This window comes from Convolutriloba macropyga, chromosome 10 (assembly GCF_964194025.1).
Source record: "Convolutriloba macropyga chromosome 10, txConMacr16.3, whole genome shotgun sequence".
Lineage (NCBI taxonomy): Eukaryota > Metazoa > Xenacoelomorpha > Acoela > Convolutidae > Convolutriloba > Convolutriloba macropyga.
In genome coordinates this window covers 48,075,239-48,089,341 of record NC_134477.1, presented here as the reverse complement: position 1 = coordinate 48,089,341, position 14,103 = coordinate 48,075,239, and the positions used below count along the sequence as shown (strand labels likewise).

The 14,103-nt window shown below is 35.2% G+C and overlaps 1 protein-coding gene across 1 annotated transcript; it reads left to right on the top strand.

Annotated features, from left to right (window-relative positions):
• Positions 1 to 461: 461 nt before the first annotated feature.
• LOC142348050 (myeloblastin-like) lies at positions 462 to 13,554 on the top strand. Its single transcript, XM_075399217.1, has 2 exons — positions 462 to 530; positions 12,766 to 13,554. The coding sequence occupies exons 1-2, from the start codon at positions 462 to 464 to the stop codon at positions 13,552 to 13,554; spliced, it is 858 nt and encodes a 285-aa protein (XP_075255332.1).
• The last annotated feature ends 549 nt before the right edge of the window (positions 13,555 to 14,103 follow it).

The window sequence follows — 14,103 nt, the reverse complement described above, 5'->3', positions numbered from 1 at the left end:
TCACGCTAAATCCAGCTAACTTGAGACGGCCATTTTTCGTCTTGATAGTCTAATCATGGTTAAATTCTGCCTGAATTATCTAGATCATATTTCCGACATTAAAGCCCAGTTCTTTGAAAAAAAAATGTTATTGAAACATATTTCTTAGATTTTGCAAAAATTTTCTCGGAGATACTTTTAGTGTAGATGGATATCACGGTAAATACCGAAACTCACCACTCTACCACCCCCTCCCCCAGAGATATTTTTGGACAACTCTGCTCTGATTTTGGTTTGTACTGTCTCAAAGGTCAAAGGTGAGACTAGCCATTATCATCAATTTTTAACTTATAATTTTAAAAATTTGTAAAAAAAAGAGATATCTAGATTTCTCAAAATCAAAATTGGTCAGATAAATCAGACTTGACATGAACAAAGCAGCGTTGATATTTTGTGCCGTTTTATTGTTGTTGGTGTTCGAAATGCAAGTATCAGCAAAGGACAATTCCAATTCGGTGCTCCGAGGAGAGGACCTTGATGACGATGATGACGTCAGTCACTATAGAAAAAGAGAAACAGGAATAGAAAAACGTCAACTCAAAAATATCAACCAAATTATTCCATTCGAAGAGAAATGAGAAAAGGAGAAAACGAACATGAAAAAACTTCGATTTGAAAAGACAGTTGGTTATGGTTTCTGGTTATTTTGTAAAAATTCAATTGGTTTGTGGCTGACAATGTTTAGCAAATATTTAAATTCTACAAGGAAGAACAACTATATCTGTCAGTCACCTCCCGTGCTTCACCACGTTCACATGATGATAAAAGTGGTCGAACCACGGTTAATAACCACGAATTAAATAAGATAAGCTAACAATTTATGCCTCATTAGCAACCAATGAGTCTTGTCATTAAAGATGCTAACTGGGCGGACAAAATATTAAAAACTTGTAGTCCTGATTAATTTGAGACAAATAGTGTCAAAATCATAAATAGCATAAACATTCTGTTGATGAAATCAAGCAATTCCAAATTTGCTCAATTAGAACGCATATTATTTTAATAGCACTCAAGAGAAAAAAACAGAACCCAATTTGACGCACCTGGAAAATTCTATCTGAAAACTTGACAATTTGATCAAACACCATTTATCAATCCACTTTGTAGGTAGTTCGAAGAATCACGCCTGAAAGCTACTCGCTTTACTGCTCCCTTTACTACTTCAGGGTGACTTAAATTACCGCTCTAGTTTGAATTCTCAATGAAGTGAAAAAATCAACAGAAGTTTGAAAAGATCTTAAAAAAACGCGTCAATAAAAAGTTTTTAAAATGTTAAAAATGTGAATTTTAAAAAAACTACGAGTCTTTATTGGTTCTAATTGTATTAGCATGCGTTTTAAAAGTTTGCTGCTATTGAGTTGTGTGAATAGCCATAGAGAGTTTTATTTTTGCTTTAAAAAATTGTAAGATTTTTTCTATTCATCTGACGAGTTTTCAGTAAACGAAGAACAATTTAGCTGTCAGTGATTGAATTTAACTCATTTTTAGCTCTGGAAAAAAACCTGAGAAAGTAAGCTTATTTTTGACAAAAATTAGTTCAAGTGCCCTTTCTTCGCAAAATTGTTGACACTGTCAAGCATAATGTGCCGTTCAACCAACTAGACAAAAAGAAAAAAAATCAAGCTACTCTTTTAAAGTAGAAGTAGTTTTGCAAGCATAACACATAATATTACATTTTGATTGCAAAAACAAGCTCATAAATTTTCCTCGAAGCTGAGAGTAAGACTCAGTATGTGATGATTTTTCTTTTTTGTGTCTTAATATGTTGTTTTGATGAATACACTCCAAATAGCATAACGGAGGGGCTGCTACCCAAACTAGAGGGGCTAACCTGGGTCTTGAGTTTTTCCCCAGATATAAGGGCTTAAAGATTTTATCAGCTATTTCTTAACGTTCAACAAAAAGTACAACCCTTCTGGTGAATTTTTTGTTGGAAAAGGTTTTAGTTCCCTCAGCCAGTCTTTCTTCTCTGTAGTTCCTCGTTGCTTCTTTCTTATTGCCCATAACTATCAAAAAATAAATTAAATATTGATTTAACGCCCTTAGTATTCATTAAACAAGATAGAGTTTATTATACGTTTAATCTAGTGTTCCTTGCGAAAGCATTTACCGGAGGATTTTTAGATTACTCTGGTTTCATTATTTTTTGTGCATTTTTCTGTTACTAGGGACAAAATGACGTGTGCATGACAAACTTCACCTATTTGAGAGGATAGTTAGGGAATAATTCAATTGGTAAAACTTTTTAATATTCGCGTTTTTTATATAGATTTATATTCAACGATACTTCTGCATGAAATTTTGTTTGTTTTGATGAGATAAATTTTGCGGTCAGTTTCAGCCCTATCAGACATTCTGATTTAAAAGGCAAAACTACGGTTTTGAGGCCAATTGAGTCAGTCGATTTTCTCTATGTTGATATTCTTGTTCTGTGTGTTCTTTGCATGAGACGTTTCAAGGTTTTTTGTACCTCAAGAAATTACACAATCTTTTTTTCGGGAAATAACTTCAAGTTTTGCAACATTTGTTTTAAAATCTGTGAGAAAAATGTTTAAAACTCCACTTAGCAAAAAATAACATTTTTGATTTGTAATGTCCTTTGGATTTTCAGCATCGACCAAAATTTAAAAGAGAAGAAAAGCAATGTGATAACTTTGAGCTAATTTCACATATCCAGATCAAGACGGGAAATATACACTATATAAATATACTGATTTGCTACTTATATTTGCCACCCATATTCACACAACAATGAATTGAACCTTCAACTGCTGCGTTTTTCTGAGTGCTCCTTTACCCTAACAAAAGGATAGGGCCCCAGAAATCTGACAAAGGACAAGGACGCCGAAGGACAAAGGACAAGAAAAGTCCAGAGGGTGGCCTGTGCGACAGAGTTGTTGAAGAGAAAACCACACAGTCAGTGTTAGTGAGGCAGCGGGAGGAGATTTAGGGCCACATCTGCAGAGAGAGAGAGAGAGAGAGAGAGAGAGAGAGAGAGACATAGACAGAGAGAGAGAGAGAGAGAGAGAGAGAGAGAGAGTGAGGGAGAGAGAGGGAGAGAAAGAGAGAGAGAGAGAGAGAGAGAGAGAGAGAGAGAGAGACAGAGACAGAGAGAGAGAGAGAGAGAGGGAGAGAGAGAAAAAAGAATTTGCTGAGAGAGGGTGTGTCCTTGAGAGAGAAAGAGAGAGAGAGAGAGAGAGAGAGAGAGAGAGAGAGAGAGAGAGAGAGAGAGAGAGAGAGAGAGAGGGTTGTGAACACGGAAATTGTTGTTTTTATTAAATTTTATGCTTTATATTTATAAAGTTAAAGTTTTGAGTCAAAACTTGATTACGGATGCGTGAAAGCTACCCTTTGCTTACGAAAACGAAAAAACGTTGATTGCAAAAAGTCGATCGATATAGTTTTGTCCTATAAAGGTATATCGATCTGTAAAACATATTGAAACTGTGAAAGTACATTAAAATTGTAAAAAGTACATCGACCTGTAAAAGATATTCAAACTGTTAAAGAGCATGTAAAATTGTTTAAATCAATTAAATAATGTGATGAAGATTTGCTTGAATATTATTGCGAAACTTGGTCCATGCGTAAGAGATATTTGTAAGTTAGTGTTTGTTATCTGGAGATTTCGTCCTCATCGTGCAGAGTCGCTGTGAGGGAATCAGTGACTGTATGTGTCAATGTCCACACCATTTTCATCAAGGATGCTACTTTCTCATTTATTATTGGCCTGTTTTCAAAATAAGTGGACAAAAAAAATTTTTAAAATAAATTTTACTTTCTATTAAAAATTTTTCGTTCAACTGCGAAAACTTACGGTCTCGGCTTTGTTTTAGAAAAAAAGTTTTTTTAAGTAAGAGTAAGAAAAGTTTTGTTTTAGGTAAGGACCTGTTCGCTGGCCTATAGTATTGTGTCGGTAATAAAAGTTTTACAAGTTACACCTTGTGTTTTTTCAACGTCTAAGTCAAGTTTTTCTACCAAGATTAATTTGATTTTTTTAAAATTCTCGGTTTTGAATTCAATTTTAACTTTATTTTTGTCTATGTCTGGAGTTTTTAAAACAGTTTTTTAACCTCTAAAGGTTGAAAAATTTGAATAGCACAACGACTGATAAACTTTTCATTAGCGGTAAGGAGGAATTTGTCTTGTTTGCAGAAAAAATTGAAGTGCGGATGCATGTTTCGAAGTAAAGTAAAATCCTTGATGGAAATGTAGGATAAAAGGAATTTATACCTAAGCTAATGGGATTACCCTCAGAGGAGTAAACTCATGACGCCGATAAACAGAGTAATGGGATTTTGATGAACAATAGATGGCCATCTGGTATCAATTAATGCAGTGTCTCGATAAGCAATCAATTTTTTTTGCGACCCTATAGAGGACAAAGTTCTGAGAGTTGGGCCGGTTTTTGCGAGAGTTTTCAAAATTTTGAGAGAAGTGACCTTTACAAAACCTGATATCTGATATAACAAATTTATAAAAATAAAATAATGAACATAACGTGGACTGTATTACTAGCGCTGAGGACACAAAGTTAAACATTTTTGAAGTCGAAGAATCCTTAAGTTAGAAAATGTTTGTCCCGACATTTTTGAAAGGACGTCCTCGTGAGTTTGAAAATTTGTGTATCGTGGTTAAAGGCGGTCAAGAAAAATCATTTGATGAAATTAAACGTGACTTGATTAATTTTGAAAGTGAGAAACCTAACAAGAGAAACTACAGAGAAACCAAATGTTTTCTCCGTAGCAATGATTGAATTTGATTTAATTGTCACAAAAAGGGACATATTGCGTGATCTTGTCGTGCACCACGGCCGGAAAGTAGCAGTGAGAAGCCAAATTCAAAACTAACAAAATTTAAGTGTAAAAAAGTTGGAGATATTGCCTTAAAAACTTTTCACTAAAAAAAACAATTGGACTCCTATGCAATGAAAAACGATTGGAAAAAATATTCTAAAAATCCAAACCATTATTTTTGAAAAATAAAAGAGAAAATTTTTATCCACTATATGAGTTAGAATTTGTTTGAACCTCAGGATTTTGTTGTGATGAAAATTCTACTGACATAAATCAAAGTGCAAGCAAAAAGCACTCTTCCATCTTGATAAAAGAAGATTTTGTGCATTTGGCGAAGAATAACGAGGAGGAACTGAAAAAGATTGTTCTAAAAGATGCATTATTCGTTCCTGATAACTCAAAACTTAAAAGGGTTGGTGTTGATGTTTCAATTGGTGAAAAACTCGGTGAATTTTTGTTTCAATCAGACATGAGTTAATGTTGACAATTTACAAATATGGGACAAAACAATTTTCTTGATCTGAAATGTCTACCAGAAATGGAGGATGGTATGAAAAGGCGTGACACAAAATTTGAAAGTTTTAAAGTTCGTGAGTATAGTCAAATGAAAAAACAGCCTGTTACCAAGGATTGCTTCACAAGAGCAAAAGAAGTTTTGGACATTGAGCATACAGATGTTTTAGGAAAAGCTTTTCCCGAAACCCTTGAGGGCCATTGTTATGCCATTTCCAAAAATACCTCTCAAAATTTGTAGTATTGTCTACGAAATATTCCTATGAATTTTTTCAGAGCAAAAGCTAAACAATTAACTATAAAACTAAAATTTCTGAGAAGAATGTTAGAGAACCAGAAACTTGAATTGTTGTATTTTACAACAGAAAATATGCCTGCAGACGTTCTGACCAAATTTTTTCAATAAGAAAACAGACACATTTTTGAACACTTCTCCTTGGTGAAATCAAGTTCGAAATAGGGGTTCTAGCATGAATGCAAAAGTTAACAGTGCAAAAAGCAAATATGAATACTGTCATGAATACTGTATTGAAACTTCAACTGTTGCGTTTTTTGCGTGCCTCTCTAACCTTGTCAATGTGGTTGAATATATATATATATATATATATATATATATATATATATATATATATATATATATATATATATGCGTTCCTAAAAAAGAAGTTTAATGAAAATATTTTTGATATTGAAAAATTTGTCAGTTTGAAAATTTTTATGAGATCTGTAATTTTGCCAGTCTAAGTATACGATACTAACTTCATAATTTTGACGGTTGTGTTTTCGTCAGCTTGTTGTGCGAACAAGGGAATGGTTACAATCCCATCTAGCTTTTCTCTGATATTTATACTAGAGCTGACTGTTTTGTTAATAAAGGATCCTATTCCTTTCGGTGCATTCATTTCGCATCCAATGTTGGTTTTAATATTTGATGATTACTTTGAGTGACTCATTGCACAATTCTGGTTCCACATTTTGATCTTTCTTTTCTTTATTGTTTCTTTTATTCGATCGAAATCCTGGCTGGGGGTCTGTTCAGTCTGAACCCCTCGGCCGCGACCCAAGTCCGTCCGGCCCATACCTGTCTTGGATCGCGGACTTCATCCTGGGTGCCGAACTATTTCATTAATTGCCGGGATTATGAGCGTAGAGTTTTCTGCTCTGGTGAAAAAATGAGACACAGAATGCAATTTCTCGAAATTACAAGTGCATTAACAGCCCCCAGTGTAGCGTTTTGGAATCAACCCATTGCCCCAGTAGTTGTGTGGTCCTTGTAACTTGCGACATTGTTAAACCACGTGCCTTTCAGTTTGGAAAAGCTCGGCTCAGATATTGCACGTATCACATTTTCTCCAATTTTGTCGGCCAATGTTTTTTTAATGCGAGAGGCTTCTATCATAAATGGCTGCTAAAACAACGATCAAGAGGGTCGCCCTATTTAGAATTGAATTTTATGTATGCTCGTGGGCTGGTTCTTTTAGAAGGATCATAGACTTTTTAGTGTTTTGGATAATTGCTTAACTCCGATGAAAAATTTTCAGCGCTGCCTAGAAACACTTGATATCCTCTTCAACAGACCTAGTTTAATCTGTGAATATAGTGAAAGTAATTGATTGTTTAACTGTCTGTTCTTCGTTTTTGAAGCTGCTTTTGTTTTGTTTGCTGGTTATAAATTGAGTACTATTAGACAGCTAATTGCAACTTGCATAACTTTATGTTTAGTTCTACTATTCCATAAATGCGCAATTATTTTGATGCTCCAAAACCAAAGAGGTTCCCATTCAACATATGCCCAAGGGTTATCAAAAAAGAAACAATGTATCGCTATGCTTTCAACTATTGGAGTTTCTAGTTTCCCAAACTTGATTCTCGGTGCGTTTCAGCGCTGAAAAAGCACATATCATCAGTAAAAACTTAATTCAGTTCTGAAACATTGCATCTCCAGCTTACTTTTTTCCCCTTTCACAATTTTTCTTTATTATGATTATATTGAGGTCAAAGAGTTCGCGCAGGCTGAATCTATCCTGTGAAGTCTGAAAATTACTCATACCTCATAATAAGGTCTGAGCAAATTAATGCCATTCTTTGTAGCTTATGACTTGTAATAACTATAGTAATTTGCATTCTCTTTATACTTAAGCTAGTTTGTAGGCAATCACCACAAAGTCCGTTCACCTTTATGGCTGCGACTTTCTACTTAAATTAAATGTTACGAGTAACCAAGCGGAAGTTCGAATCGCATATATATTAAACCTGGGTGGCGGGAGTTAAGCTGAACAAACTAACAAACTAATTTTCATGAAGTAAATTTAAATCAAAATCAAGGCCAGCCAGTGTAAAATAATTTTCCCTCTACACTAAATCACAGTGAGATTGTGGAAGAATAAATAAGGTCAATGAAAATAGTGTAATGTTTTTACCTCCGTATTGGAATATAATGTGCAAAAATCCAGTCTCAGAGCAATTCAGCACTGAACCAGTACAGTTCAAGAGTAAAAACGTAATTCAGTTAAGGAACATTGCATCTCCGGAATACATTAAGTTTGTCTATTTGCAGTTTTCCTTCTTTGTGATTATATTTAGGTCCTAGAGTTCATCCAGACTAAAATTATCCTGTACATTCTGAAATTTAGTCAAACCCCAAAACTAATTCTGAGCAGAATAATGCCATATTTTGTGTCTTATAACTGTTAGTTACAATAATAGTTTACACACTAATTTTACATAAGATAGTTTGGAGACAATTACCATCAAGTCCTTTTAGCTTAGTGGTTACCATTTGATACGGAATTTAAATGTTACAAGTACGCACGCGGAAATTCGAATCGCATATAAAACAAACTTCGTAAACTTTGTTGGCGGGAGTTAAGTTGAACATAGTATTCTTCATGCAGTAAAATTTACTCAAAAATCAAGTGTTGCTGTTGTAAATTGCGACATGAACAGAGTGCTGACCATCCAGAAAAAAAACAGAATGCCTCTACACTGAATCAGCGCTGATTTGCTCTGCCACCAACCTCCGGGTTAATGTCTATGAATAGCAATTTGGTTAAGGAACTGCAAAAGGCATTGAGTTTTATATGAGCCTATTTAAGAGCAAAACAAATTGTCAATTTATTAATGCAAGAAATTCAGATTAATATTCAGTTTTTGGTAACTCTTTTATCCGTTTTTGACGCAAAGTTTTGTGATGATCATTTTAAGGCTGTATGCTGTACACGCAAGCAAAAATATAAAGAAACATCCTCATGTGAAAGATGTTTGAAACCAAATACACCTGAGCTGGAACATTTAAAAGTTCGAACACATGCTGCTGTCTTTATAACTTTTTAGCATGGTTTCTTCACACTATGAAAACCACTGCGAGACTTCTACGCTGAATGATAAAAGAAAAACCTGTTCGAAAAAGGATGTACGTAGGGTGCAACAGACCGCTCTATTTTCAGCTTTTCCACGTAATCACTGTATATTTGGACTTTCATGCGTTACTTAACTATTGCATACTAAGTCTGAAAATACTCATACCACAAAAAAAAGGTCTGAACAGAATAATTCCATTCTTTGTAGCTTATGACTTGTAATAACTATAGTAATTTGCATTCTCTTTATACTTAAGCTAGTTTGTAGGCAATCACCACAAAGTCCGTTCACCTTTATGGCTGCGACTTTCTACTTAAATTAAATGTTGCGAGTAACCAAGCGGAAGTTCGAATCGCATATATATTAAACCTGGGTGGCGGGAGTTAAGCTGAACAAACTAATTTTCATGAAGTAAATTTAAATCAAAATCAAGGCCAGCCAGTGTAAAATAATTTTCCCTCTACACTAAATAACAGTGAAATTGTGGAAGAATAAATAAGGTCAATGAAAATCGTGTATTGTTTCTACCTCCGTATTGGAATATAATGTGTAAAAATCCAGTCTCAGAGCAATTCAGCGCTGAACCAGCACAGTTCAAGAGTAAAAACTTAATTCAATTAAGGAGCATTGCATCTCCGGAATACATTAAGTTTGTCTATTTGCAGTTTTTCTTCTTTGTGATTATATTGAGGTCGTAGAGTTCACCCAGGCTAAAATTATCCTGTAGAGTCTGAATTTTAGTCATATCCCAAAACTAATTCTGAGCAGAATAATGCCATAATTTTGTGGCTTATAACTTTTAATTACAATAGTAGTTTACACACTTATTTTACATAAGATAGTTTGGAGACAATTATCATCAAGTCCATTTAGCTTAGTGGTTACCATTTGATACGGAATTTAAATGTTACAAGTACGCACGCGGAAGCTCGAATCGCATATAAAACAAACTTTGTTGGCGGGAGTTAAGCTGGACATATTATTCTTCATGCAGTAAAATTTACTCAAAAGTCAAGTGTTGCCATTGTAAATTGCGACATGAACAGAGTGCTGACCATCCAGAAAAAAGCAGAATGCCTCTCCTGCAATAAGTTCAGATTAAAATTCATTTTTCGGTAACTCTTTTATCCGGTTTTGACACAAAAGCTTTGTGATGATCATTTTAAGGCTGTATGCTATACACGCAAGCAAAACTATAGTAAAACATCCACATGTGAAAGATGCTTAAAACCAAATACACCGGAGCTGGAATCGTTAAAAGTTAAAACAAATGATGCTGTCTTTTTAACTTTTGCCATGGTTTCTTCACACTATGAAAACCACTGCGAGACTTCTACGCTGAATGATAAAAGAAAAACCTGTTCGAAAAAGGATGTACGTAGGGTGCAACAGACCGCTCTATTTTCAGCTTTTCCACGTAATCACTGTATATTTGGACTTTCATGCGTTACTTAACTATTGCATACTAAGTCTGAAAATACTCATACCACAAAAAAAAGGTCTGAACAGAATAATTCCATTCTTTGTAGCTTATGACTTGTAATAACTATAGTTATTTGCATTCTCTTTATACTTAAGCTAGTTTGTAGGCAATCACCACAAAGTCCGTTCACCTTTATGGCTGCGACTTTCTACTTAAATTAAATATTGCGAGTAACCAAGCGGAAGTTCGAATCGCATATATATTAAACCTGGGTGGCGGGAGTTAAGCTGAACAAACTAATTTTCATGAAGTAAATTTAAATCAAAATCAAGGCCAGCCAGTGTAAAATAATTTTCCCTCTACACTAAATAACAGTGAAATTGTGGGAGAATAAATAAGGTCAATGAAAATCGTGTATTGTTTCTACCTCCGTATTGGAATATAATGTGTAAAAATCCAGTCTCAGAGCAATTCAGCGCTGAACCAGCACAGTTCAAGAGTAAAAACTTAATTCAATTAAGGAGCATTGCATCTCCGGAATACATTAAGTTTGTCTATTTGCAGTTTTTCTTCTTTGTGATTATATTGAGGTCGTAGAGTTCACCCAGGCTAAAATTATCCTGTAGAGTCTGAATTTTAGTCATATCCCAAAACTAATTCTGAGCAGAATAATGCCATAATTTTGTGGCTTATAACTTTTAATTACAATAGTAATTTACACACTTATTTTACATAAGATAGTTTGGAGACAATTATCATCAAGTCCATTTAGCTTAGTGGTTACCATTTGATACGGAATTTAAATGTTACAAGTACGCACGCGGAAGCTCGAATCGCATATAAAACAAACTTTGTTGGCGGGAGTTAAGCTGGACATATTATTCTTCATGCAGTAAAATTTACTCAAAAGTCAAGTGTTGCCATTGTAAATTGCGACATGAACAGAGTGCTGACCATCCAGAAAAAAGCAGAATGCCTCTCCTGCAATAAGTTCAGATTAAAATTCATTTTTCGGTAACTCTTTTATCCGGTTTTGACACAAAAGCTTTGTGATGATCATTTTAAGGCTGTATGCTATACACGCAAGCAAAACTATAGTAAAACATCCACATGTGAAAGATGCTTAAAACCAAATACACCGGAGCTGGAATCGTTAAAAGTTAAAACAAATGATGCTGTCTTTTTAACTTTTTGCCATGGTTTATTCACACTATGAAAACTATTGCGAGACTTCTATGCTCAATGATATAAGTAAACCTGTTCAAACAAGGATGTACTTAGGGTGCAATAGAACGCTCTATTTTCAACTTTTCAGCGTAACCACTGTATATTTGGACTTTCATGCGTTACTTAACTATCGCATACCGCGGATAATGCTATGTAGCACATAAATACAAAATGGCTGTGAAATCAACGGAAAAGACAAATTTAATAAGAATTAAAATTTTTATCCACTGCTTGCAAAAATTATTTGTCCGAATAAAATCAGCAGAATTATTGGGACAAAAATTTGATCTATCCTTTCCCCTGTGTTTTATTGCCCCCCTTTAAAAAATTATGCGTAGTTATACAATATAACTATTTAAAAAATCGCACTTACGCTTGGGGGTCGTAAAATGTTTATAACAACACAGCTGGGAGAGGGGGATAGAATTGATCCAAAAATTTATTTTTAGTTTCGTGACTTGCTAAGTTAAATTAACAATTTTTTCATCACACTGGACGACGTTTTATTTTTATCATATATTCACAAATTTATTTTTTTAAATACACTCATTATATTTGAGAACGTATAAATACTTAACAATCTGAATTGACATTGATAGTTAACCAATGAGTTTTCATATTTGCCATCCAGAAAAAATATTAATCTGGAAGCAGAGTTCTGATGAGTTCATCAGGGTTGATGAAAGTTCTGATAACTCTAACCAATTAGGTTGTATTTTGTTAACCTTGGCTATTAATCTCAGATTGTCATATATACACAATCAAGTTTTGCCGAGTTCATTTGAATTCTCTCATAACATTGATCGCAATCAAAACATGGGTTTGCTCTTTGCGGCAGTTTTATCTGTTCTGTTTTCAGGCTGTAATTTCTCAGTCACCAAGAAATCCCCTGACGATCTGAAGGGAGTGTCGAAAATTTATTATGCCTAGTTGAGGGCTCAACTTATCAAAAGACTAGTATTAAGAGAGCTAAATCCCTGCAGATTATGTGAGCGTGGGCACAGCTTTAATAATTGCATAGGATTACCCTTTTGCTCATGAAAATACTGAAAATTTGGGTTTTTCCTTTTTTCCATGATGGGGGGCGGGGGCTATAGGTTTTCTGACCAATAAGCGGGGGGGGGGGGTTCTGACCACTAAACAGAGCTATAATGGGACCCAAAAATTCTTTAACAGAGACTGAGGAGTGAAGATAAAGTGGGAGGAGGGGTCGGGCGAGTGGGGGGGGGGGGGGTGGCGGTTTTAAAATAGACAAAATCTACACTCTCTATGCTGTGGAGAACAGTTGACAAAACTGTTGATAGCAACCTGTTTTTTTTTATGAGCTGAAAGTCATTTCATGAACAATTCGTGTCTAAGGAAACTCCTTTTTATGAGTCGATAATTTTCCATAAGACTCTCAACTAGGGTTCCTCTGTGACGTCACAACTAACATCTCTCATTATCAATGGAGTCAATTCACCGCCTAGATTATTCTTTGCTCGGTTACTGAACGGGCGCGATTTCTGCGGGGCAACTATTCTGAGCGACAGATTCGTACTGACAGCGGGTCACTGCGTGAGAGATATGGAAGACACGAAAAAAAGGCTAAAAATTGAGGTGGGCGATTTCTCTGAAAAAGATTCGCCCAGGGTCCGTTACAACGTAGAGCGCATATTTATGAACCCTGTTTACCAGGAACTAAATGTTCCACTGAGTGACCTTGCTTTGCTCAAAACCCAGAAAGCGATTGAAAACGGCAATGAAATGGCGATACGGGTATGCAACCCAGAGGAATCAATGATTACGGAAAACATTGACAGTGAAATAATTGGGGCTTGCGGTATGGGATCTTTCATTACAGAAGTGGATCGCTTGGCACTTCCGAAGAAACTTAAACAGATGATCTTCAAACGAACTGTGTTGATTGAATCCAGCAAAACAGTAGGCATCATAAAACCCTGTCCAGAAGAACTGATTTGTGTGAAAGCTGTGATTGAGCAAGGCAGTATTTGCATGATGGATGACGGGGGGCCTCTTTATAAGTTCCTCTGCAGGTCTATGGTTCCAGACTGTCTTATGGGAGTCGCCAGCTTTTCTCTTGCCAGAAGTGACACACCTATGCTTGGATGCAACAATGGCAGCTTTTTCACTAACGTACCATTGTTTTATGATTGGATAGACTATGTTATGAATCCTTATATAAAATTAATGTGAATATTGGAACATAGCATATTATCACACCATCGCAGATTATGACGTCAAAATACAATAAAATTTATCTTTACTCAGAATTAGGATGACTCTTGAGTGGTTGAAAAGATCATGGTCGACTCCTATTGGTTATGAAAACACTTTGTGTCAAACTAAGTGGAAGGGTTCGCCGTAGGTTGACCAATACAGGCCGCGGGATTAACAATGAAGCGACCAAATTTTTTGATCCACGATGATTTTCAAAGAAATTCCATTGATATATCTTGTGTCGTATAAATCAATTTTGAAAACAGGGTTGCTCAACTCATGAAAAGGATATATGTCCAATATGTTTAGGTATGAAAATATCTCGGGTTAGACATATCAAACCATCGTTGACCGTTAGTAAACATACACTTTTAAATATAATACAGTCACCGTTTGTTTTCTACATCTTAAAAGAAAAGTTCGCCGCAAAACGTCGTTTCTCTGAAAAGTTTTGCTGTCCTGAAAAATGAGACAAATTGTCGTGTATTTTTGAGTTTGCAGGAGAAAGGACAAACACGGTGACTG